Consider the following 26921-nt stretch of genomic DNA (forward strand, 5'->3'; position numbering starts at 1 on the left):
AACTTGCCTGTTGTTGTTCTACAGTCACCATTAGACGTAGTTTTGAAGATGGGCCTCCTTCACAGTCACACTTCATAGTTTAAGTGTTGCGCTGCCACAGCTGGCTGAGTTTGTTTCAGTACATGCGCGCAATCCACCCATACAGCCTGTATTGAGGTGTCTGATGTCGTCGAGTCTACTCACATACCTATAAGGTAGGTAAAATTCGGTGACTGAATGAAGTATTGTCTATTAAGGCGTTCTGTGATATAGAGGTATGTTGGCACTATGGTTGAGTAATCTGAAGACAGTAAACTTAAACATACTGAGAGTATGTTTAAGCGTGTCAAAAGGTACTGTCTTTAGATTACTCAACCATAGTGAGACAAGTGATGGAAGATGAATACCCTACAGGTATGTGGAAGATATATGGTGTCCTTGATTTCATTGGATTTTGAAAACACTACCGGTGAGACTATGTCTTTATGTAAAGTTTCCCAACGACATGATTATTTTTATGTTTTCGCTAAAAAACAAACTATTTTGTAAACGTTCAAAAAGAAATTCACACATCATCCATTCAATGAATAATAAATCGTGTGAGGCGATCGACGCAGGTTTGTCAGGGATGGAAATCAAGATTGATCAGGCTTCATTCATGAAATATAAGAGTAACACAATATTTTGTGCGAAAATTTCCAAACATGAAAATAACGTCGTATTAAGTAACATTGTGAACAGGGGCAATCTCACTAAAATCAGATCTTCTACCGCTAGACAAAGATCTGAGGACATCCCATTAGGGGTCACGTCAGAACGACCTTTTACCCGACCAATCAGAGCGTCGCTTACCAGATCATGAAAGTGACAGTCGGAATGTGATTTCTTATCATGCAACCCCGAAAACCTTTTACACGGGGTATTCTGAACGATAGTTACGGGGTTAACGACTGAATCCATACAATCTAGACCATCTATTAGCCATTCAAGAATGTTCATTTCTTCAGGTTTCAAATTATTAATCGAGAATTTGTCAAAAAATGTTTCGAAGCGTAGTCGCCAATTTGAAATTAGTGCCGTAAAGCACGAGTAAGCTACCTTCTGATTGGCTAATGTCGACTTCTCGTCAGTCATTCCATTGGTCGATCAAAGTTCGCACAAGGTCGGTCTGACATGACCCGTAATGGGATGTCCTCAGATCTTTGTTTAGCCGTAGCGAGAACTAAGATCTGATTTTAATGAGATTGGAACAGGTGTCACAAAGCAGTAGCTTGTGTTGATAGCTGCCTGTGTCCTCATTGTCCCACGAGCAAAAACTGTTCGCACGGCTGCACTCATTCAGTTACGGGAATAAATACACAGTCATACCTATCTATATATCTATTGCATAACATATTGGCACACGAAGTGTGGAAAATTCATTTTGTTTTATCTAAATAAGATTTACACACGACTGCGGGATACACAGGTGTCTCTGCCATATCGCATATGTTCATGACCACTGCCCAACCATCACTCGAGTAGTCATGATCCGGTAAAGCGTGATAGCTATAACAACTTGTGCTGTCACTTCTTGGTCCGATTTTTATTAGAATACACCCATGGCTCTCTCTCTCTCTCTCTCTCTCTCTCTCTCTCTCTCTCTCTCTCTCTCTCTCTCTTGTTCGTGGGCTTTAGCCTTTACACCCCCACGAAATTTTGTAACATTGTGGCAGCGGGAACGTTTGATTAAATCTACTCGTAGTTTGTTATCTAATATTGTCTCAAGTAATCGTTCATAGAACTATTATTGTCTTATGCGTTTGAATGTATTCAATGCTCACGGTATGATGAATTCCGACGACTGTCTAGACGTGTCTGTTTCGATTCATTGTGAATGGCTATTGAACTGAACATGCTAAACTCTGAATGATAGACTCTGAACAGGATAGTATTTCTTTCTGCACATATTCTACAAACAGAACCTGTATTTTCTGCACATTACTTTCATTGCTGTTGGAAAGTGAGACATGACGTAGAAAGAACGGCATTTCTTTCAGGACATATTGCCTCTATGTCAATAAAGAGTAATCACTGTTCTGAGTCTAACCGCCTGAACAATTGAAGTTAGGCGATGATCCTATTAAGAACTGGACTATGTGGAATCACGTTTGGGGACATTGTTGTATCATTACGAACAAAAATAATGCAACTTGCTCCAAGGCTTGTATGAGGTCATATCTAATTTCTAATGTGGGACCTGAAGGATTGCAAATCTACAAAGGATGTGACCCCTCTGAAGATGACTCTGCAAACGTTATTATGCAGAAGAGGGACACTCATATTCTCGGGGGAAGTAATGAGACATTTGAGCGCCACAAATTCAATACGACAACACAGCAACCTTATGAGAAAATTGATGGTTATGTAACAGAAGAAAAGCAACTTGTGAAATCCTGATTCGCGTATAAGGGACAGAATAGTGTTTGGCATTTATGATGCCGATACTCGCAAGCGACTACTGCAAGAACGGAAACTCACACGAGTGAAGTCATGAGAATACTGCACCATGGCTCAAAGTTAAATTGGGAAACATATATACATGCGGAAATGAAGTAAGATAATACACAGTAATATGCGTCCACACCTCACGGAAACAGACAGGAGCAAGTGACTGAAATTATGTGACATACGTAAACATCCATTTCGCATAGGACTGATACCTGAGTTAAAAGTTTGCAAAAAATGTAGACAGATGAATCATTTTGAAAAGTTGTCCATGCATGTCCAAGAAAATCTATTCCTGGAGTACAAGAAGAGTACATCCAAGAGAATCGTCATTCGACATGAAAAGAGAACGATGATGTACTATCTCTCACTGACCTGCTGTGACAGAAACCTTAAAGAGATACAAATGTCTCTATAAAATTGATCATGTTGACTTTCTCGGACATCATATCACATCAAATTGTCTGAAAGAAATTTTGTCTGAAAGTAAGAAAGCTGTAGCCATTCTTGAGATGAATGTGATGGAGCCGATGACGTCATAATGACGTCAAGTGGAAATGGTCTGAGGAACCAGAATGCGCGCGCTATGTCGGAACTTAAGCGTTTGGTGGCTAAGGCACCCGTCCTGATCTTCTAGGATCCTAGTAAACAACTTGAAATTGAATGTGATGCTTGAAACAAGGGACTAGGTGCATGTCTCATGCTTGGCATCTGCGAGTCAGCCGGGAGCGTCTTGAGGATTTGCGGAACGCAACAAAGGGGGATGAAGCAATGAATACTCTCATATCCGTTCTTCTGAGTGGATGGCAGGAAACAAAGAAAGACACACCTGAAGTACTTCTACAGAAATGAATTTTCCTTGCATGATGGCCTTGTTTTCAAAGGTGAGCGAATCCTGGTACCTGGTTGGTTGGTTGGTTGGTTTCGTGTTTAACGCAGCACTCAGCAATATACTACATCTACATGACGGCGGTCTGTAAAAAAATCGAGTCTGGACCAGACAATCCAGTTGAAGCCATAACTGAGATGAGCAGCCCTACAGATGTTGATGCTATTCGTAGATTGCAAGCCATACCAAAGGTCTCTGATGCGATGGAGCCGATGACGTCAAGTGGAAATGGTCTCAGTAGCAAAAATCCGCTATGTCGGAAATCAAGCGTTTGGTGGCTCAGACACCTATCCTGATCTACTAGGATCCTAGTAAACAACTTGAAATTAAATGTGATGCTTGAAACAAGGGACTAGGTGCATGTCTCATACTGGGCATCTGAGAGTCAGTCGGGAGCGTCTTGAGGAGTTGCGAGGATGAAGCAATAAATACTGTCATATCCATTCTTCTGAGTGTATGGCCAGAAACAGAGAAATAAATACCCATACTTCTCCTACAAAAATGAACTTACTGTGCAAGATGGCCTGGTTTTCAAAATGGGGGGGAATCGTGGTACCTGTAAATATGCGACACGAGAACACCCTCATTCGTCTCATCTGGGGAAAGAAAGCATGCTTAGAGAAGGGCCTGGGATATCTGTAATTCCAAGCAAACTTTTGTCGGACAACAGTCCTCAGTTTGCTGCTGAGAAGTTCACAAGCTTTACCAGAAGTTTGGACTTTGAGCACAACATGTTGTTGCCACCGCAGCCCACTGCTAATGGGAAAGCAGAAATTTATTTGCTCGGCTCATTTTATTTGCTCATCTGTCAGGATATATTCGAGTTCACCTTGTGTACATTCCATTCATACAGTGACTGACACATTATCTGTGTATAAAGTGGAGACGTCTTTCTTGAAACGTATACTATTTCTCTCTTTTTTCAACTAAGCAAGATGTTTCATGTGAATATTAAACCTAATGGGTATGTATAAAAGGAAATTTAAAATTCTGATAAAACCTTTCCAACTAGGTTTGCCTTCACTGTGAACACGTTTATGTTACGTCATGCAACGAACAGCACATACCCCATAAATCATAAGTCTATTATTGTTTTGTTTTGCAGAATACTAGACACATTTGAAATAGAAACAAATGTGATCTGAAGTCCACTGAAAAAGCAATATGAGAAATGTTGGTTTTCCTCATTGATGACATCTATGTGAATTTGGTAATAAGATATTAAGGAGAGAAGTAGGCATCCCATTAACCTTTGGCGACCAAAAATGGCTGCCAAAAATAAATCTTATTTCCAGATAACAAGGATTAGTAACTGGTGGATTATACAATGGTGGATGAGCCCACTTCAGTCATGAATTATAGTCTGAATAACTGGTTCTAAACAAGAACAACTATTTCAGTGACCCAGTGTCCGTCATCCATCATTCGCATGATATCGGGATGATACCTTTATACAGTTATTATATCTCCAAAAACGTACACTATGAATCTGCTATACGTCATCTCTTGATAGTCAATAACACAATGTCAAAGTGTGAAAACAATTAAGACAGAATCATGCCGAGGATTCTTTTCGTGTCAAGAGAAGAGGTCCAAGACTCAAGCACAGTTCTTAAGATGCAGGCTCTGTAACCAACATCCTTGATGTGGTTGTCAGATTGCTGTTCTCCCGAGCTCTCTTCGTCTGTCTAACTGGGGATGACAGACGCTACGCCGATCCGCCTGTTGATCTCAGTATCCTTGGACATATTGCTTGTGATGGGGGTGTTGAACATGCACGTTGATCGAGATCGCAGAAGGAAGATTGATGACATGGTTCATTAAATTTGTCTTCTCTTGTCTTTGTCTTTGTTGAGTGGGTTACCAGAGCAAGGTCATATTTGCAAAGCATGTCTCCGATGAGGGCTTCACATAGTTCGGTTTTTGCCGTCAGACGAACAAGATTGATCGCCTTCCCATCCAATCGTCGTTGGTGGAGGGTTCAAAATTTCAAACACGGCAGGGTAAAAAGTACACCAACCTGCTTTACTCCACTACAGATGTTGAACGATGAGCCACCAAACTTCAGGTGACTCTCATGTCAGTGTGAAGAAACACAACTTGAAGGTTGAAGGCTTTTGTGAGGTCGATGAATACATTGACTGCTTCTGTTCTCTGCACTTTCCCTGTATCGATTGAGAAGATCATGTTGGTCGTGGATCCACACTATCAGTGAATTTCTGTAGTTTATTCAGGACCACTCAAGTGACGAACCATCCTGTGATGCATCCATCACCCTTGTACAAGATAACGATGTGGCAGCCTGTCATGTCCTACTGCACCCCTCCCTCTTCCAAACACTGACACAGAAGTTCCTACAGGTGGATCAGCAGGAGACCCTTTCTGCAGTTTCGGCCTCTGGAGCGATCCCATTCATTCCGAAAGCTAACCGAATGGCCTTCCTTAGCTATATAGCTTCCATTACAGAGTCAGAGACATTGCATTCCCTGGATTAGAGTTAAGATATATTCAACCTATCTCTCCTTCTGCTTGCCTCTGTCACTGATTGTTTGCCCTTGCAAATTTCAGGGGCACCATTCTGCTCTGAGTTGGACAGATTCCTTTCATAATGCCATTTGTGTACACCTTAGACGCCTTTGCGGACATGCAGCAAGTATTATTGCTGTTTTCTGTAATTTGTTTCCGTCTGTTCTGTCTTCTGTTTGGCCTAGTGAATAAACATGAATAAAGCGGTGTGGAGAGTTTCTTTCAGTTTCTCCCTACCTTTGCTTGGCATCTTATTGAAGAAATTCTGTAACCAGATATAACACATGGCACCAGTAACGGAATCCAATCTGTGTGGGTGTGAGGTCTTACTGACACCAATGTGAGTCTCTCCCTCTTACTCAGTGTGGTGCATCGTCTTTAGCTGGCATCTGATCCTGCAGCAGACCATGGAATGGTCTGTGTCGCAGTTGGCCCTGAGGTACACAGATGTAGCGTCCGTATGCAACTTTGGTTGCGTACTCTGCAGGGAATTCAGAATGATTACTGGAATGCAAACAGATCCACTGGTCGGGGGAACAAATATAAATTTGAGCAGATACTGGTTCCCTTGATAAGTGCCATATAATAATATTAATAATAATAAGAAGAAGAAGAAGAAGAAGAAGAATTCTTTTGGTGTTGTTGATTGGACGAGACAAGAAATTCACGGTATTGACACCCTCACATGAAGAATCATGGCCGACAATAGATCCCACCACCCTCGCTCTTCCCTCAATCGCTTATATTTACCAATTATGATGAGGGGGGCGTGGTTTGATTAACGTTGGGTCTCTTCATGATAGAATTGTTTTGTGCACTTTTTTTCACATTTATTTGTCTGATGATCCTCTTGTAAAGCATGTCAAGACTCAAGATGAAAACAAGGCATTCCACAGTTTTAGTTAACGAGCCTAGGATGTGGTACATAATCTCAATGTCGATGTTGATTTTGTTGATGGTTCTGTACTGCTGGACTGTACAGAAATGACTGTCAACCAAATAAATCGCCACATCAAATCGGCCCCGACTCAGTTTTTCAAGGAGAGGCTATCTGAACGACCACTGCATCGAGTTTATGTTCAGCGTGTTGAGAAGGTCAGCAACCCTGTCGAGTCCTTCGCTTTGATGAGGTCGGCAGGCCTGAAAAGTGAAACAGAAGCCTTTCTGTTTGCTGCTAAGCACCAGTCACTTCCCACTCGAAACCGTCAATGTGTGATTTTGCATCAAAATGTAAATATGAAATGTAGATTATGTAATGAACTTAATGAGACTGTCCAACACATTGTCAGTGGATGCCAAGCTTTGGCACAAACACAGTATCTTAAGCAACATGATGGAGTGACTCGATTATTTTATTACCGTCTTCGCCATGCTTGTGGTTTTGACACAGAGGTCCATCCATCGTACAACCCGGAATATGCAGAGGACGTCATGGAAAATGATAAACGCAAAATTCTTTGGAATATACAGACGTATCCAGGCCAATCTTGATAAATCCAATGAAACCATTAATTTTATAGAATCTTCTGTCCCTTTTGACACCAATATGATTGACAGGATTGAGGAAAATATGCGAACCTCGCTTTCGAAATGTCATGCTTGCATCCAAAGTACCGAGTTGTCCGAATCCCCATTGTTCTTGGTGCCTTAGGTGTGGTACCTTCCAATCTGTTGACTGACATGGTAGAGTCATTGCTGCAAGGAATACAGCCCTTCTGCCAATCTGGGTAATGAAGAAAGCTGCCATTGTTGGGGAAAACAAGTCAAGTTCTTGACTGGGTTTGACTAGAAACCACATCCTGGGAGAAGTCCCATTCGCTGGTAGTTCATATTGGCAATCATACGCAAATCCGCACATTGCATACAATGCTTACTCCATTTGTGTTAGTGCCATGAGTGCAAACTCCGGCTTTAGGCCCGAGGATACATGGAACGCACAGTGATGTAGCAAATTATGCATTTCACAATCTTAGAGAATGGTACCCTCACACATTCTGTTTGCTTTAAATGGTTACTATAATAATCCACGATTGAGCACATGTGATGTACAAGGGTCAACATTTATCCACAATTCTATAACTATATTTAAATCGTTAATTGTGTTACTCTCCTGGTGATGCGGTATGTTCAAAAGCTCAAACATTTATCTGTAAACCATTATGAAAATTATTTTCTTTACCATCTGGTAAATCATTGTTTACGACAGCAGCCAATCTACAACCCCCCCCCCCCCCCCCCCCCAAAAAAAAAGAAATTGTGCAAATAAGAAATATTTAAATCAGGAACACAGGCAGCTCATATATAAAAAGTGCACAGGACAGTCGTCATTGGGAGAATAGCACATACAGATGATACTTCGCTGAGAAACTCACGGTTATTGTGACTTATTTTTGGTGGTTTTTTTTGTTACAGTACTAGTGTGGATACAACCATGGTTCATAAACAATGGCGCAATCAGATGGATTACATCATCACTCTTTTGGGATTTGGTATGGGGGCGGGAGCATTCATCAAGTTCCCTTTCTACTGCATGCGCAATGGAGGAGGTAGGCCTCATGATACTTTGACATCTATTTCTCAAAACGAATAAATCATATGAACAATTACACAAATCTACATATTTTTGGCATATGTCTACACCTATTAATATTGTAAGACCTGTATGTAGTTCGTTGTTTTTTTATTATGGTGAAAAATAAATGTAGGAAAGTACAACTTCCAATACTGCTTGTTTAATCAAGTGCATGACGCCGAGAGGATACGGGAGCAGAATTTGTCCAGTTCCATAATTGTGGTAAGAACTGTTTCATGGGTACACGATGGATACAACCAGTGATCTAACAGATTGAGTCACATTATCAATGCAGCGAGAATCTTTCTACAAGCAGTCAATAGCTTGGCCTTTAGCGATTGGACGACATATAGAATCCATTTTGCTCGAACGAAAAAAAAAGGCGGACTACGTAAAAAATTGTGAACTTCAGCAGTGTGGTATCTTATAATATATATCTCCGGAAAAAAATTACTTTGAGATTAAGACAGGTAGCCATGTTTATTTTCATTCTTCATTAACGATCCCACGAATGTGACCTACAAAATCCAGATATGATACAGATTTGTGCCATATGTTTATTGGTCTGCCTTTTGTTGCTAGAAACCCAAGATACATGTAGTCACATGCTATCCAGGTTAGCATTGATCTTCAGCAATCCATGCATGCTCAAAGAGGTGACTAAGGGCCAGACTTGCGTAGATCGACATTCGTCATGTCAATCTCTAAGTTGTCTGGTCCAGACTTGATTATGTAAGGACCGCCGTCATAAAGCTCGATTATTGCTGAGTGAGGCTTAAAATAGGGCCGAGGGCATGTGATTTTATGGTATCCAAACAGGATGTTAGTCATAAAAAGCTTGACATTATAGTTATTTTAACTATTCACAATGTCAAGATCAAAGGTCGGTTCACACATTCAACAATGCGTGCAATGGCATGTTTGTAGGATTAACACAAATAAGAACACTAGTATAGTTCCTCGTGACAGCTGCCTGACAAGTAGATGCTTTTATCATATAATTGGTAGGTTTTTCGGCAGGATGAAGCCAACGGATAAAAACGATATCCGTTGGGGTAATATGCGGATAGAGATGCAAATACCAAAGGTCAAGTAAGGACTACTTTCACTGTTATAAACAAACATGGCGTCGCCCTCGTCATTCGGCGATCAAGTCAGAATTAACCATCGGGAATCTGGATAAACTACAGTGATAATTGCTATCATTATCAGAAGAACAGTCTAATATACTGAAAATTAGTGTCTAACTGTAACGTAGCTAAGGCATTTTATAAGTTTTGGCAACTTTGGAGATATAAATTTCAAAACAATTTTGCGAGGGCACGAGGCCTAGCCAAGCAGGATCAGTAGCCATATCTGTGCATGCAGACCTCTGCGGCTTGACACAATAAAAAAAGTTGGATTTGGCCGAAAAATGTTTGAATTGTTACCTAGTTTCGTTTTGTCGCTGGGCAGTTACTCTTGCGGACAGACCGATGGATTGCAGCGAAAGGCAATTAAAAACAACTGTTGTTTTGCGTATATGTTGCTTCGCCACTGTATAAGAAACAGATTTCAGTTGGAACTATATTGGCTCCTGTCACTGTCCGACTGACACATCACTTACACTGTGACGTGATAAATATTAATGCGCGCATTCCAGGAAAACGCGCAATGTTGCGGTAAATTTTGTGAGAGAGGGAAAGCGATTTTAAAGCACAGAATTAAAGAATGACATTATATCATAAAGAGGTTATCACGCTTGTGTGTTTGGGGATGGTAAATATCCTATATTAGGAATAAACACTATGTATTTAGCTCGCCAAATAAATACAATGTTTATTCCTAATGCAGGACATTTACCTACCACCCCCAAACACTCGCGTGATAACCTCTATAGCACCACAAGATAGAGTTTACTGTAGATGGACACTGCAACCAAATCTACGTATCACCCAATCTTAAACAATGGTCAAGCACCGATGCGCCACAAGCTAATCGCCATGCCCCCAAATAGTTTTGTTTTGGAATCGATTACGGAGCCTGGGTTTTCAGCACTTTCTCTTGGACATATACAAATTGTCTACGAATGTTATAAATTTCTTCCTCTCTGGGTTTGACTTAATGTATCTTCTTGTATAAAAAAATGATATCGGTAAAAAAAATTGTAATCAATGTTTTCACTATACTGGCCCTTCAACTGAACGGTCCTGCTTGTGGATATGTAATAATCATAACATTAAATGTCTAATAAATTCAGTTATAAGACAATACAGGCAATAATATATTCAGAATAAAATATGTCCAGGTATCATATGTTGTCGATTAGATGACACTGACAGGTGCCTCTGGTGGGACAGGAAATGCTTTCCTTTTCGCGAACATCTGGTATCATCAATATTTGATAATGATTCATATGGTATGGTTGTAAACATTTAGCGCAGATTTCTTATGATTGTGGAAAAGGGTTTTGTCGTGTTTATGCACTTAAAACGTGTGAAATACTGCATGAGTTGTCAAAGATCCTGTTTCTTTCTGGTCGAGAAAGCGGGAGTCCTGTGGTTGTCTTGAATTAGAAATGTATTCTAACATAGTCCCGAATGCACATGCTTTGGTACTACACAGGGGCAAATATTGGTGGTGTATGCCATTTAATTATATTTCCACGCGATCTAAACATGCAATGTCAATCTTTGAAATAACGAGGTATTTCTGTTTGTTGACAAGGAGCGTTCCTGATACTCTTCATGTTCTTCACAATAATTGGAGCCATCCCCTGTGTGTTTCTGGAAATGACCATCGGACAGTTCTCTCAGAGTGGACCTATTAAAGTATGGAATATCTGTCCTGCTTTCAAAGGTAACAACTGAAATATATCGAAGTGGCGATAGGCAAATATGCCCCAGTTTTAATTGGGAAGCTAAGTCTAGTTTAAAGAGAGTAACACTGCTTTGTTTCAAGCAGCCAACTTTATCTAGCCAGTAGGGACTCCTCACCAAGTTTCGAAGGAACAATATGTATCTAGTTGCAACAAAAGGGAAAATTTCCGTCGTTTCAACACGTAAAGTGTTGGTGTGCATGAGTTGACCAGTCGTCAATGGTGCCACAATTGAGTTGCATCCATTAGGTATGGCAGGATCCAGTGAACAGGGATTTCAATCCCAGATAAACCCTGATTATTTGATTATGATCCGTGCTTGATCACCACCATACACTTGGTCGTGTGTTGCAGTGGAAAAGTAAACGTCTAATACATCTATCAGTTCAGGGTGACTCACAGTAGAATAAGAGACCATATGTGATAACATGACGTTGACGCAGTTACCTTCTCGATTCTTTTGTTTCAATACAGAAGACGTTTCATAAATCAGTATAACACGCCCACATACCGATCCTTATATTTACTACAATTGCAGGTATAGGTATTGGAAGTGTTGTTGTTACGTGGCTATTCACTAGCTACGACAACATCAGCTTCGCGTGGTACATGTACTACCTCTACCACTCCTTCTCCCCTAACCTGCCCTGGAACCACTGCGACAACGCATGGAACACCCCGGCATGCATACACAAGAACGCGTCAGTTTTGTGTAATGATACAACGTCTAATACAACCGACACTGGATTCTCCATTAACGGAACAGCCCGCGGGATGACAGCTGCCGAAGAATTCTGGACGTATGTTTACAAATTCTTAAATATATACAAATTGTTGTTTATTATGCCTACTGTAGTATTCATTAAAACACTGTTTTGCTCTAAAGAAAATACCTTGCATGTGCCTTCTTATGCTCCACAACAAAATATGACTCAGCATTTTTTTTTTTCTTTTCCAATTTATGCCTTTATCTTAGTTTAAATAACATAGTACGTGATGATGCTCATTGGTCTGTCAGGACCAAACCTATGCTCGTAGGTCGCACCTGATTATAATTCTTAACTGAACCTGTGTTTTACGTCGAAAACCTCCATATCTGCAGGCATTCCTTCCACATCAAGCTGACACGGCATCAAATAACTCAAATGGTGTCTGCTACATCACATCCAATTCGATCACTCTCTTCCCAAAATATAGGCTGTAGACACAAGGATGTTCCCTTCTCCAGATTCCAGATGCTTGGACAAAGTGATGGCCTGGACAATCTTGGAGGTCTAAGATGGCATCTTGTTGGATGCCTGGGCATCACCACACTGCTCCTATTTGTTTGGATATTTCAAGGAATACAAGTATCAGGGAAGGTGATATGCAAAAGTCAATGTATACGTTAGATTCACAAGTCAGAGACCACGACTGCAAATGTAGATAGAATAAACTATGTGGACATTATGTTTCTCTGATATATTTTCTACTCGTTTTCATCCTGCAATCTCTCAAATTGAACCAATGAGATCACGAGCCATTATACAGTTTGATTTAGATGACCTAGTCGGTACTTATTCAGTCACTCACTGACTTAATATTTTCTACCAGCTCGTCTACATCACCGTAGGTGTCCCCTACATCCTCATCTTCGTCTTCCTTATCCGGGGCTGTCTACTTCCGGGGTCAGCAGGAGGAATATACTACTACGTCTATCCAAAGTTTGACAAGCTTACAGACCCGAAGGTGAGCCTAAATCTGTTTACTTGCACGATTACAGTTTTGTCAAACAGTATTTGTATTGCCGTCGTAATTATGATATCGACCATATTTACATTGTTATTTTGTTTCTATCACGTTAAGACGTAACTCTAGATGGTTGGTTTTCATATGCTGACGGGATGGGGAATCATTAAATAATGAGATCACTTGGGTCGATCACTCACATAGGTACAAAGTCTATTTCTGAAAGTGTATAAAAAGCGGCATTTTACCCAACTCATGCATAGATTAATGAAATCAAACACTAAGTTATACTTTATGCTGCTGATTAGAATCTATAACACGGCACGTTTCTATGTTGCAGGTGTGGATTCATTCATGTCGCTACGCCCTGTTTTCATTGGGTATAGCCATGGGGTGCTTAATCACTATGTCTGGACACAACAAAAAGGAGTCCAACTGCTTCAGGTATATTCTTTGTCAATTAATTTTCACAAAAATGTTTCAGTAGTTGTATCAATAAATGATAAGACAATTTGTGAAATTATGATTATCTCATCTACCATAACAAAATTACACACGTTTAGATAATGGCAGAAGCTGTTTAGAGTAGCTTGTCCACTTCTAATGAGGAAACACCGATAATAGCGTTTAGTATATTATGTCGCTGCAAACGTTGTCATTTGCATTAATGTATTTATTTGCATATTTGAGATGCATTGGACGTGTGTACCAAGCAACTTCATAAGCAGTCACTGACCACTTACCATTGTATTCCCTAACGAGAACTGAAAACTGTTGTGAGGTCACTCCATCCACAAAATGTGGAATTATCGGAGATACTATGAATATTGTAGTATATGCAATTTAAAACCTCTTTTTGACCAATCAAACTCGAGTGTTTTCCAAAGGTAGAATTAGATTTTAACCAACTTGTAAGGACGACCTCACTTAACGAAACTAATGATTGGCCCGTTAGTCACTAAAATGCACATCTGCAAATATCTTTAAAAAACTTTACATCCAATATTTCAACCACTATTATTGTACCAGGATATTGTTCTTGTATTGTTTCTTCAAGGGATGCAATATTAATTTGCCTGATGGATTCACTCTCCACTGTTTTCTTCGGCTTTGCTTTCTTCTCCATTGTTGGTCACGTGGCCTTCCGACGTGGAGTAACTGTTGAAGCGTTTCAATCATCTGGTAAGTAACCTAGTGATACATCAAACAAATCATATTTATTGCTGATAAATGTAGGGTCACAGGTGGCTTATTTGTCTAAGTCTCTGCAATTAACGTGCCCAGCGTTGTGATTACTATCAAAGTTTACCAGCACCATCCCTGTGCTCGTGGGTTTCACAACAGTGGTAACGTATGATATAAATGAAATACTTTTCAATGAGGCGCAAAACTCTCAGAATGAGTTAGGTGGTAATTGTAAAAATTCGTCCTGATAGTCACCCTTTGGTCAATACCTCCCAGCTAACACGAAAATGTTATAAAAAACATCGTTAAAACATTTTACGAAACGTTCCGGAAATGTTTAAAAAAATGTTTTTTTCACATGATTATGTATGGTTCCAGAAACGATTAAGAAACCTTTCCCGAAAAAATATTAGTTATAACGTTTCAAAAATGTTTTTGTAAAATATTGCAGAAATGCTTTTGAAAACGTTGTATTCACATGAATTTGTATGGTTCCAGAAACGTTTAAGGAACGTTTTCCGTGGTTATAACGTTTCCAAAATGTTTTGAAAACGAACCAGGGTGTTGGAAAAGCTCAGCGTTTTGCTGCCAATGTTCAAAAGGTACAACACCCACCTACTGTTAACAAGATACAAATGCTTAGGACAAATCGTCTCAGACTGTACACCCTTCAGGCATGTACTGCATGTACTGGAAACCCATTTGTCCAGAAGAGCTCCATGCTGTGGCTATTCTCGGTCAAAGATATTTTTTTCCCAAAAAAATTCAACATTGCTGTTTTCATGGGTACATATTAAGGACGAAAAATATGTATCAAAAACTGAAAATTTAAACTATGCCGCCCATGGGCCTGACCATATTCATACAGGCTGATATGGGTTATAAATACTGAAGTGTCCATTTGCAAATGTCCTGTGTAAATAACCTCTCTCTCTCTCTATCTATCCTTTCTTTTTCTTTCTTTGTTGAAACGAGGAGTTATTTTTTCCTATGAGTCTTCTGATTTCGCAGCTTAATTTTCCACCTTTCACATTATACACATTATGTATATATTGTGTTTATATTGTATATATAGTGTCTCATAAGCCAATGTCTGGCTGGACGCACTCATACCCCTGTTGTCCCATTTATACACAACATTTTAAAATTGTTTTCGAAACGTTTGTGTGATATCAGTTTTTACAAACGTTTTAAGAACATGTTAAAAACATTTATTTTTGTGATATATTTTCAAGAACGTTTTAAGACATTTTAATGACTTGTCATGAAAAATAATTAATGTGAGAGAATGCGTCTTTTACCATAGATCTATATTTATTCACTTCTCAACGGTGTCTCTCACGCCTCACAAGAGCCCTTGAAGGTAGCAGAAGTATCGTAAGTCCCCATGGTACCTAGTATGGTGACCTACCTTTTGTTATTGGTGATCTGTAGTGTACCGTTATGAATTGTTCAAATCATATGATGATACGCTAGCTTTATATCTTCATCTGTGATAGTCTAGTGCTTTTTACTGTCCTTTATCGACAGATTTAAATGTCTATATTTATGTATTGTTAATGTACAACATACTTTAGTCACGATATGGCTGAAATAATGCCGATGTGCCTTTAAATCTTAACTCACTCACGACCCACAAAATATGCGCGACACTATCTTTGATCAGCAAGAAATAAATCATGTGAAGTTTTGTCTTACTCATGTCTGCTATATTTTCTTTAGACATTTAGTCTACAGATTAAACAAGAACTGTTGTGAAAATATTCTATTACCGCATTAAAAATCCACAGCATTATGAAAACGGATTGTTCAACTTTATGCTGTTTGGGCCGTATTCGGTACTCACTGTAATACATGTATATGGCGATAACATTTCATGAAAGTATGTTCTCGCATAACATTTCTGCAATGTGTTGAAAACATTGTAATAACATGTTATGAAACAGTATTGCCTATATTACAGCATGGTGTTCTTGAATAACATTCTAAAAACCTTTTAATAACATTTCATGAAATAGTTTCTGGCATAAAAGTTCTGTGTTGAAAACATTGTAATAACATGTTTTGAAAGAGTTTGGTTTGGCATGATGTTCGTGAAAAACATTTTGAAAACATTTCCATAACATTTTGAATAGTTGTAAAACCTTTCTAAAACGTTAATAAAATGTTTTGACGAAAATGATTATCGAAACACTACAATGGAACCCTTCACAAATGTTGAGTGTTACCTGGGCTGTGATCTTTGGATAGATGGTACACAAGGTCCTATCCCACTACGCAACGTAACTCGATTCCACAACGTTCGGTGCTTCAGTGAGAAAAACCAGCATTCCTATGCTATCAACACATTCTTCCTGTTATATGTTCTTTAGTTTTCACAAATGTACTATTCATTTCACGACAAAGGCCTGTTTTCATGAAATAGAGCATTGTGCGGAAGAAAAACAAGAGCAGCCGCGTGCAGTTAGACGTATCACCATTAAAACATACTTGTGAATGTTTTGCGGCAAACGCAAAATGATCCGGACTTGCGCAGTAATGTACCTTATCTGGATATTGTCAAACTCCTTCACATGGAGAGCGGGCTATTTTCACAAAAGAGAATGTACGTTTGTTTGGCAACCCACTGTTAAACCGATGCATGATAATGTATATGAGCTGTAGTTAAGACAGCTTTCTGAAGGATATTGCATTGCATTTGAGCAACGACAGTTTACTATATTCGCATCAAAGGAACACAAGAACACAGATCTATTTCTACAACACACACACACACACACACACACACACACACACACACACACACACACACACGTACATATAACCTTTGCTTTTCTTCTTTTGTTTCAGGGTTTGACCTCATCTTCATTGTCTATCCTGAGGTCATTTCTACTCTCCCTCTGGCACAGCTATGGTCTGTGCTGACCTTTTTGACCTTGATGTTGTTAAATATCGATTCTATGGTAATGGTGAATGAAGCTCAAATTCTCTCAGAAACAATAAATAAATTATCATCATGAACCTATATATTTGTTTGAATGTAGAATTAATTCAATAACGTAAATTATAGCAAAATTATTATCAAAGCAAGATGATGTGAATGAATGCCCCAGGTGCTACATGCTTCAGAACTGTTATGTATTTTACATGCGCTTTTAGTTTGTTTTATTTCGACAATTTGCTCATTTTGTTCTAGATGCACAACACACCTATGAAAAGGACCACTTTGACTTTTCCTCACATATATTACGCTGAGAAACTGTGCTTGAAACTAAGATGCGTTAATTTCTCCGATACGAAAGTAGCCTTAACTGTTGCAACATGTCCACCTGTGCAGGTTCCGTGTGTGGAAGTAATCGTCGCTGCCTTGGAAGATATGTTCCCCAAGTTGATGAAACAACGCTGGCTCACCATCGGTGCTGTGCTCCTCAGTCTCTTCCTGTTTGGTCTCATATATATTTCACAGGTAACGGTGAACACAATTGACTGCTCTGGCTGATATTGCATGCGCTAATGTGCTAAAGTGAATATTCTCGTTTGGTCTGATATATTTTTTACAGGTACAGTAGAAGCGAACATGTCGTATGTTTGTCAGCATGTCCATCAACACATGGACAAAGTCAGAGAGAGTTGGATATTTTACGTGTTCTTTCCGACGTTATGCTTATTTCGCACAGAGAGTCAGGGTCAGGTTTACATTTAAATACCTAAAAACAAATCCATACAATTTCTTCGAGTTTGGTCTGAGATACTATAAATCTTGAACTCGAGCGTGAATAAAAGAGTAACATTGAGTGGTCTCAGCTCGCATAAATGAAACTTTGCATTTATGTCTCCAAAAAGATTATGAACAATAAGACGGCCTCATGGCACACTTTTGATACCGGAAATACCAACTGGAATATAAACATAAACACGGTTTATTGAGCAGCAGTTACATGACAAGTATGTAGCAATGTCATTCAAAGAATAGGAATTACACAACAGGCATTCACTGAGTTATCACTGCTGAGGTCAAGAGTTCTACCCACTCGTGTCAGACTAGACATAATTGACCACTCCAGTAATCTGAAATATACGCCATATATAACTAAAGAAGAATACCAAACTAGCTGCGAGTCAATAATTGAGTGTGACAGCATAATATTGACCAATTGTTCAACCTCATTTCACTTTGCCTCGCCTTGAAAACAGATAAGACATAGAAATGACTTCATCGTTATGAAAGCAATTCACTGTAGTTAATTTATTATTTTTGTGATGCAATGTTGTCAGTTTGTGACGTCGTATAATAATTTTCAGAACAATGCAACATGTTTGATATCAGGAAGTTACTAAAACCGATTTTTCAACCCTTTTGCATAATCTACACATTTAAGGGTGGGATATTCGTGGTGACGCTGTTTGACTGGTACGCCTACTTCCCATCACTGGCCGTGTTCAGCATCCTTGAGTGCATCGCCGTGGGCTGGTGTTATGGTAAGAAAGCATAAACCTGTGACTTACCACCTTAAAAAAATGTTGTCATAATCAAAACATTTCGTGTTACTTAAATTTACTATTGTGAAATGTATGCGAATACGAGGTTGGTTCTGAGCCTAACAAACAAACCAACAATTGTGAAAGTGATTTTAATTTTATTTTGCAAGATAATCTCCCTTCTATTCAATACACTTCTCGAGTTGGTAGTGAAGCTTTTTAATTCTAGTCTGGAAGAAGTCTTTTGAAGCCACCCTGAAATCCTGAATTGATGTTTCATCACCTGTTACTAATCTCTTGTTCATTTTAACGAAATCCTCTTTAATTATCTCTATATTTTCTCTGGCAATGTCAGCTCTTTTTCCTTTAAGATCAGAATCTAAAACCTTTGGTTCCCAAAGAGCAGATAACTTATTCAGCTGAACATGTTCATGAATAATAGTTTCAGTGGTCCCATGTAAGCCAGCTTAAACCTGTGTCTTTCTCAAGTTCAGCAATGGCAAAACGTCTATCTGGCAGTAAAAGCCTTTATGTCTCCTTGATTGAATCTTCATTGATTCCAGACCTAGGTTCATCTTCAAGGCTTCTACCCCCAGCCTTAAACATAACTGCCCTCTTTTTAACAATGGATTAATTAGGTAGGGCACTTATCCCCATACACGGGTGACATTCGGTCATGAATTTCCTGGGCAGTACTTTTCTCTGACGTCAAAAAATTGATGACTGCTCGTTACTCGTTGTTTTCCATTTCTGTGTCCATTTGGACCCCTATCACATTCAACTGGCTGCCATTAATATACAAACGGTCTCAACAGACCAAATACACTTGCTTTGAACTACTGAAATAATGTACTATAATGACTTGTTCACTTTAGTCAAGTTATTCAGGCTTAGAATTTTTTACCTGTCCTCGTATGTACACTCACAAGCATATGGCGGGTAAAAGTGACATACTGGTCAATTTGCAATGTGTACAATGTGTACACTACGACCAAATGCGTACTTTAAAAAATACATCATATCATTCACCTTTTAAGTATCATTTAAACTTCAGACGAGCTATCAAATAAACAAGTGACAGAATCCGTTCCAAAACCATAAGACATATCTGCTAAAATCAGCATGTACAATGCTATTCCGACTATATCATACACATGAGAATATTAATCACTATCAATCAGTGGCACGCATCACTAACACATGCAAAGGCAAATCAACTGTTCACCAGAAAGAACATGGGAACACATGATACAGGTCGGAATAGGGAATTGCATCGGACATCATTGTTGACACTGATACGTCAGATTTGGAAATGTCCTCGACACGTCTGCCATAAATGTTTTGAAAGACCTTGGATGTTGTAATCTTGACAGTACAAAATTCCTGGAAATCAATTAAGACTTTATATTTGCTTGTGCTATGTGTTCATTACGTTCAAAATAGGTATGCTTGCCAGTATATAGATAAGTGAATTGTAATTCATGTTTACTTCCAGGAACAAAGAAGCTTCAGGAGGACGTCCGTACGATGTGGGGAAAGGCAATACCTCGAGTCATGGTCATAAGTTTCCAGTTTGTGTGTCCTCTATTTCTTATTGTAAGTAATACCTGATTCCTGAAACTTCGATACTGACATACTCCTGAAACATCGTAATGAATCATGCAGTATTGACATTTTAAAACATAAAGAAAGGTGGTCGAGTCGGATAGAACATCATTTCGAAGAATATTTCATAATATCATAACCTGTGAACAATCAATTGTGAGGACAGCCTCGAATAACACAGAGTGTACTCTGTGACCACTTTATTCAAGCCATAAAGCTCAAAGATAGCAAAGATAGAATAGGTCAATTATTCTTATATGAACAAAACATGTCCTCATCACATAATTATCAGTAACAATATTGTACAGTCGAAATAAACAACGCAAAAACAACACTCACTCATCAATTGTTGATTATTCAGAAACGTAATTGAAAGTCAAGTAACTTTGACTCCGATCTTGGAAACGCATTTAACACAGTCTAGATCTTACCATATTTCCAAAGAGGTTGTGGCGATGATTAAGACAGGTTGAATATAAATTTGTTTTCAGATAATCTATGTTCAATTGGCCGTCATGGCAGCAATATAAACTGATACTTAGTCAGCACTAGAAGGTGTTGAACGCTCAATCAACAACATTCTTGTAATCCTGCGGCAAGTAAAACTTTATCAGAAGATAAACCATGTCCACACCTGCGAGAAAAACTAAGCCAATTCTGTTATTTTAGAAGGCTCTTACAACATGCATGAGCTTCTGGTGACAGATTCGGCCATGCTGCCCTTCTCCCTATCGTTATGTTTGTTTGTTTGTTGTGTAATAATTCAGGTATTTGAAGTCAGACGGTAAATAATTCAGACACAATCAGTTATAGACATATTGTGAGTAACGCTCCATGCAATCAACCAATACCGATCCAAGTAACGCCTCTCGTGACGAACAAAGGTAGCTGGACACCAGTTCTAACATATAATCCTATAAGGGTTCGATCCTCATGCATGGTTTACAGTAATTCCCTGACATATACTTACGGGAAGGTACCATGCTGATGGAGATGACCACATCATGCTTTTGTAGTCCAATAGGAAAAGCACAAGGGTACTGTGTGTATGTGTTATGCTCCATCCGTTGTACCAGATGATCTGCTGCTACTCCTTCTACTCCTACCGACCCCCGAAATACGGGGACTACATCTACCCCACCTGGGCAACAGCTGTTGGATGGCTCATATCCTTTTCGTCACTCCTGCCGTTACCGACTGTCTTCATCTGGACGGTTTACAACACTCAAGGGGCAACAATGAAAGAGGTAAACAGAACTCGAATCGAATCTAAATCATATGTTCAGCTTTAAGGACAACGCAGTTGGTGTATACAGCCAGTTGTATAGCTAATGTTTGTTCTGGCCTAAGCTTTGTCAATAAAGGTGACATATTATTAGTCATGGTGTATTTAAATGCCGTATACGGTGTCATATTAGGTTAGCAGAAAGATATTGGGCGTGGCGTCAGAACTCCGCCTAACAAAGACAATTCACGACATGTCCAACTATCTGTGGCCAAACACCGTTGTTCTTTCTTAAGACCTTTGCTCGTATATTCCTATAGATTTTTAAATCTGCAGTTGCTCTTAACCTTGAGCGTCACCCTCGCGCAATATTTTTCTGCTAACCTAATTTGACACCGTACACGGCAACTAAAGTCACCATAACGAACTTAGGATGCCGAAAAGTTCGCACTATGTGGTATCCATATCGCACTACTCGTCTGAGCTGAGTGGCTGAAGTTAAAGGTTAAAGGGAGACTACTCTTTAAATCTTAGAGGCCAAACCTTGTTGACAGTTTTAACTATAACCTTTATCAATAAAGTCACGAACGTGACTTAAAAAAGATTAATGCATATGTCCTTGCACATCAGAATTAATGATACAAAAAGACACAAAAGTGTCGAAAAACGAACTTTTCATGTGAAATATGTGAAGTTGGTGTTGGAAAATCCAAGATGGATATTACTGACGGTATACGGTCTCACATGAGGTCAGTGAGAACCATCTCGGATTTTTACTGACGGTATAAGGGCGCATGTGGGGTACATGTAGTAGTTCTCCACTCTGATTGGTCATTCCCACTTTGAGGCATAATATAACAGGATGTGAGTGAGTGAATGTCAATAATTCCATTTTATCTTTGCTATGTTAAAATTACCTAAATATTTGTCTAGAACATAAAGTTATTTATTGCACAATACATAGGAAGCAAAAAATTAATTTGATCACATGGTCTGCTTTCCTGAAGGATCCTGTGTTTGTTGACTATTAAAATGTGTTTTTGGACTATTTGATCAATATACTTTCATCCCTCATTGACTCATTTCAGAAATTGAAGAAATCTTTACAGCACAATGAAAACTGGATTCGATCACCGCCAGAGGAAGAAAACTCTGAAGTTTTACAACCAATGGTAGAACTTGCGACGAATTCCGCCTAACAAGCAAAGCAAAGCAAAGCAAAGCACGTGGTCCCGTGTAAATGTGACCATTCAATGCATTTGTGGTCAAAGTGTATTGTGTTGTATATTTTTACGGCAGAACAGCAGCAGAAGAACAGTTTCGGTTAATGTAACAGTAACGATACATAAATACGAAATTGACGACAATATTCTTTCAGTTCAATCCGAAAATTACAGATATTGTTTTTAGTTTTGTTTTTTGCATTTAGATCTATACCACACAATAATCAGATTATATTTATAAAACTAAAATTAATTTTAAAAACTTTCAACTACTGTTTAGGAAGGGGCCTAATTTGAAGCATCAGAAGGTGCGTCAATATTCCTTAGCTTGACTACAAAGTATGAATATATCACGTGTATCAACATAACAATGCACACAAGCAACTGATAAATACGTAACGAAACATACTAGATGTTTTGACCAACACTAGGCGTATCTAGATAATATTGTACTTACGATAAACGAAAACTCCAATACATACATATTCCAAGACAACTTTTATTATGGATTGCCTTTTCTTTCACAGACTTTTCACACACAAAACTGAGTTTGATCATTAGATCCACACTTGTCCCATGTATTTTTTGTTCGGCGGATTCGGATACACATTGCGCACAAATGTTTAATTACAATCTGGGATGTCTTTCCCGTTTTGGCCACACCAATCCTTCATCTGCTGCAACGTTTAATATCCGTTTCTTCAATTCCGAGTATATACGACCTCTCCAAACACTTCGTTTATTTAGCTCATTCCAGAAGTTTTGGCAACACTGTTTTCGTATCGACGAATTTCTGCAATATGGTGGCCGCACCATTCCCTAACTGCGGTTACCTGTGCTGTGTCACGCATGGTTGACAAAAGAAGTGTGAACATACATATTCGGCTTCATCTGGAGCCACAATGAAATATCGCTGTGACACTGTATTCATTAATCCCAAGAATCGGCACAGAATTTGTCAACGTTTCTGTTGCACTTGCAAGGGCGGGAAGAGAGGCGTCATCTTGTCGATTCGAGTTGACGGTCGGAATTATATCATCTTGCACTGGCACTTTCTCCACGATGAAGTCACCAATATCATAATCGAAATGACCAAAGGCTCCCTCATGATCATCTCGAACAAGCGTCACATGGAAATGTTTTGTTGCTCATATTGAAGACAAGCGAACTTGCAAAGTTCTTGATAGTTGTCAGCAGCAATCAACTTGGATGCGCTTATGGGGTGTGGTTGCTAGGAGATCGCGTGGTCAGAAAGGGGAAAAACATAAACTTTTAGAAAGTAATAAAAGAAAACCGCACTGCAATCCAAAAGTACCATGTACAGGATGTTTTTTTTAATAATAGTATTCACAATTTTTCTTTTTTTCTAAAAATGCAAATTTATTTATAAATTCATCCAAAGGTCATAACCCTGATCATGTGGTAGGTATTTGGAAGGAATCTTGTGATGACGCCGTGGATGAGGCTGTGTGTATTACCAGGAAGATTGTCGAGGCATTGACATTATGACAGATGCTCGTCATGGATGGAGAAAAAATGCATCTGAGAGAAACATTGATGCTTTGAGCTTCGAGACCCAACATGTGTTCATGCCGAAGTAGTTTACAAGAGAGGATGATCTGTATAGCCAGCGACCTGAATATGCTTGATGAAAATAATGTTGAAATCCACGTTCACGCACATGACAGAATTAATGTGAAGAAATATGTATCTGAACATCGTTTCGAAGTATGTGAGGCCGTATTTTATCTCCATTCGGACGTGAAATAATATAAAAATTAATTTCGTGGCTCAATCTTTCCTGCCGTTGTGGACAATTGCGCGCCGATCTCATAAAATAAATACTACTAGATATACCATTGCACAGTCATAAAAGAACCAGCTCAACTTTATCTTTGTTTAGGTGTTTTTAAAAAATTTGTTTCCGAAGCAAAGCGTCTCGATCTACATTATAAATTAATTCATAGACTAGATTGTAGTTCCAAGTGTTTAAACTTATTTTAAAATGTCATAAAAAAACTTACAGAATTATTGAAAAACATTTCTAATAAGTAATATATTTTATTACGTCCGCCCGCTCGATGGCCTTATGCAAATGGCACTTGACATGCCAATCAACAGGGAATCTGGGTCATAGCATGTGACCCCCCAAGTTTCACGGATCGAGTGACTTCGGCATGGGGAGCTATCGGACAAGTGTGACTTTGCCAGAACACATTGCTATCGGGCAATGAAAACATGTGACGGAAACGACAATAAACTACTTTCATCACGTGAAAATATTTGTGACCATCACCAGGGATTTTTACACGATCGTTGTCATCCAGATTCCAGATGAAAGCAAGACGAACACAACGACAAACGAAAACATAACACTGTTAAAATCACCGATTGCCGTATAAATTATGAAAAATGCTATTCATAAACTATAAAGGCGTCGTACACCACAGGATTACGATTATGTTTTTTTGTTCAATTACACTGCTCTTCTTCATCACAACAAACGTATTTCGTTCTCGTCCAGAGAATAGTGAAGAACTGTAATTTGTGTGTTGGACTGTGTTGGATAAAAAGCGATATTAAAACGTACGTCCTTTTTGTCAAACGGCCCACGTGGGTGGGTGTTTATATGGCGTCACCTGTTTACGCCTTAACAAATGAAATTTGTGTGTTATCATGACGTCATATTGACCTGTCAGATCACTCGTATAAGCTCCGCCCACAAAAGTGCGGTAGTCACTACCGCAGATGCCTCTCTAAACTATATCATTAAATCAATCACATTTGATGTTGTCAATGATTTTAATTGATCATTTTAATGAACGATAACATATTGCACTTAATTTGTCACATTGCATTTTTCATATAATCAAAGAATAAATCTGTAACTTGTTTTGTCGATTGTATGTTGATTATTTTGCATAACTCTGTGCATGTGTGCGTGCGTGCGTTCGTGTGTCATTTAGCCACCAAGGCCAGTAACTTAATGAGAAGTAGTGGGATGCATATGGGCAACGGGTATTGGGTGGATGCCAGCGGGTCCTGTGTTGTACTTTGGCCTACACTACATACCGGAATGTCAAAAATGAAAGTTTCTGAGAAGACAATTTGTGAAATGTTGAACATCCTCATAGATACTAGGTTTTAATACACCACTGTGGTAATCTTGTTGTTTTACTGTCCCTTTTATATATTTTAAATGTATTTATTATTAAAAACGTCCCATTTTAATTCTGCAAACCCATTTGTCCAGAAGCTCTCCATGCTGTGCCCAGTCTCTGTCAAAGGTATTTACAAAAGTGAACATGCTGTTCACATAAAAAGGAAGAAACAATGTAAAATATCTTTCGAAAAATCTTTAAACTATGTTAGAGACTATTTTCCCTTGCTCAAAACTCATGTATTTCTTTTGCAAATACTTAAAAAATTGTCTACAAGAATCATGACAGATGATTCAACTCATTTGAACTTAATTCAACTAATTTGTGGCGTTATTAAAATATGACGCCCATTGGCGAGAATATTTTCCTTTGGTCAACGATATGACTGAAATATTGCCCATGTGAATTAAAATGTAACGCTTTCGATCAAAACTCTTGTTTTTCTTTTGCAAATACATACCTGTTTGTCGACATGCACCATGACACATTCAACTCATTTTAACTTGATTCAACTAACTTGTGACATTATTAAAATATTTCGCCTGTGGGCGAGAATATTTTCCTTTTTCTCAAAACTTCGGTGTTTCTTTTGCAAAGACATAAAGGTGTTTCTACAAGCATCATGACACATAATTTGACTAAAACATGGGAACAGTTTAGAAAAAAACAACAGCCTTCTTATGATAATTCCCATATTCTCATTAGTACGTTGTATAAAATTACAGTGTCGGCCTTATTTACAGGTGAGTCTACAATAACTGCTCTCGTTCAATTACAACCTGCCACACAACCCGTGAATAAACAGTTATGTAGTTGTTGTTGTGGGCAAATATCTAGCATGTATGTATATTTTTGTGGATACATGTATTACATATTTTCGTTAATTGTGGATATATTTAGCACAAAGACACAAAAAGTTTATGAATTGGTGCCTTCATGTGTTCAACATAAACGAATCTTGTATTTTCCCCGCGATCCTGATATGCATAATCGTTTAATGGGCCA

The 26921-nt window shown here is 38.8% G+C and overlaps 1 protein-coding gene across 3 annotated transcripts; it reads left to right on the forward strand.

Moving 5' to 3' along the window:
- LOC124131024 (sodium- and chloride-dependent betaine transporter-like) lies at nucleotides 1-26921 on the forward strand. Of its 3 annotated transcripts, none has more exons than XM_046494091.2 (14): nucleotides 1-194; nucleotides 8294-8427; nucleotides 11160-11291; nucleotides 11849-12110; nucleotides 12539-12671; nucleotides 12904-13038; nucleotides 13379-13482; nucleotides 14096-14220; nucleotides 17074-17192; nucleotides 17561-17689; nucleotides 18603-18702; nucleotides 20198-20298; nucleotides 21384-21554; nucleotides 22621-26921. In XM_046494091.2, exons 2-14 carry the CDS (start codon nucleotides 8313-8315, stop codon nucleotides 22729-22731), a joined length of 1737 nt encoding a protein of 578 aa, XP_046350047.2. In that variant the 5' UTR covers nucleotides 1-194; nucleotides 8294-8312; the 3' UTR covers nucleotides 22732-26921. The 3 variants fall into 3 exon arrangements, with proteins under 3 accessions (XP_046350047.2, XP_048245862.1, XP_048245853.1); XM_048389905.1 differs by having other exon boundaries at nucleotides 3-194; nucleotides 17074-17186; XM_048389896.1 differs by lacking the exon at nucleotides 1-194 and adding an exon at nucleotides 227-448.

This window comes from Haliotis rufescens, unplaced genomic scaffold (assembly GCF_023055435.1).
Source record: "Haliotis rufescens isolate VD_foot unplaced genomic scaffold, xgHalRufe1.0.p SCAF_10, whole genome shotgun sequence".
NCBI classification, from domain to species: domain Eukaryota; kingdom Metazoa; phylum Mollusca; class Gastropoda; order Lepetellida; family Haliotidae; genus Haliotis; species Haliotis rufescens.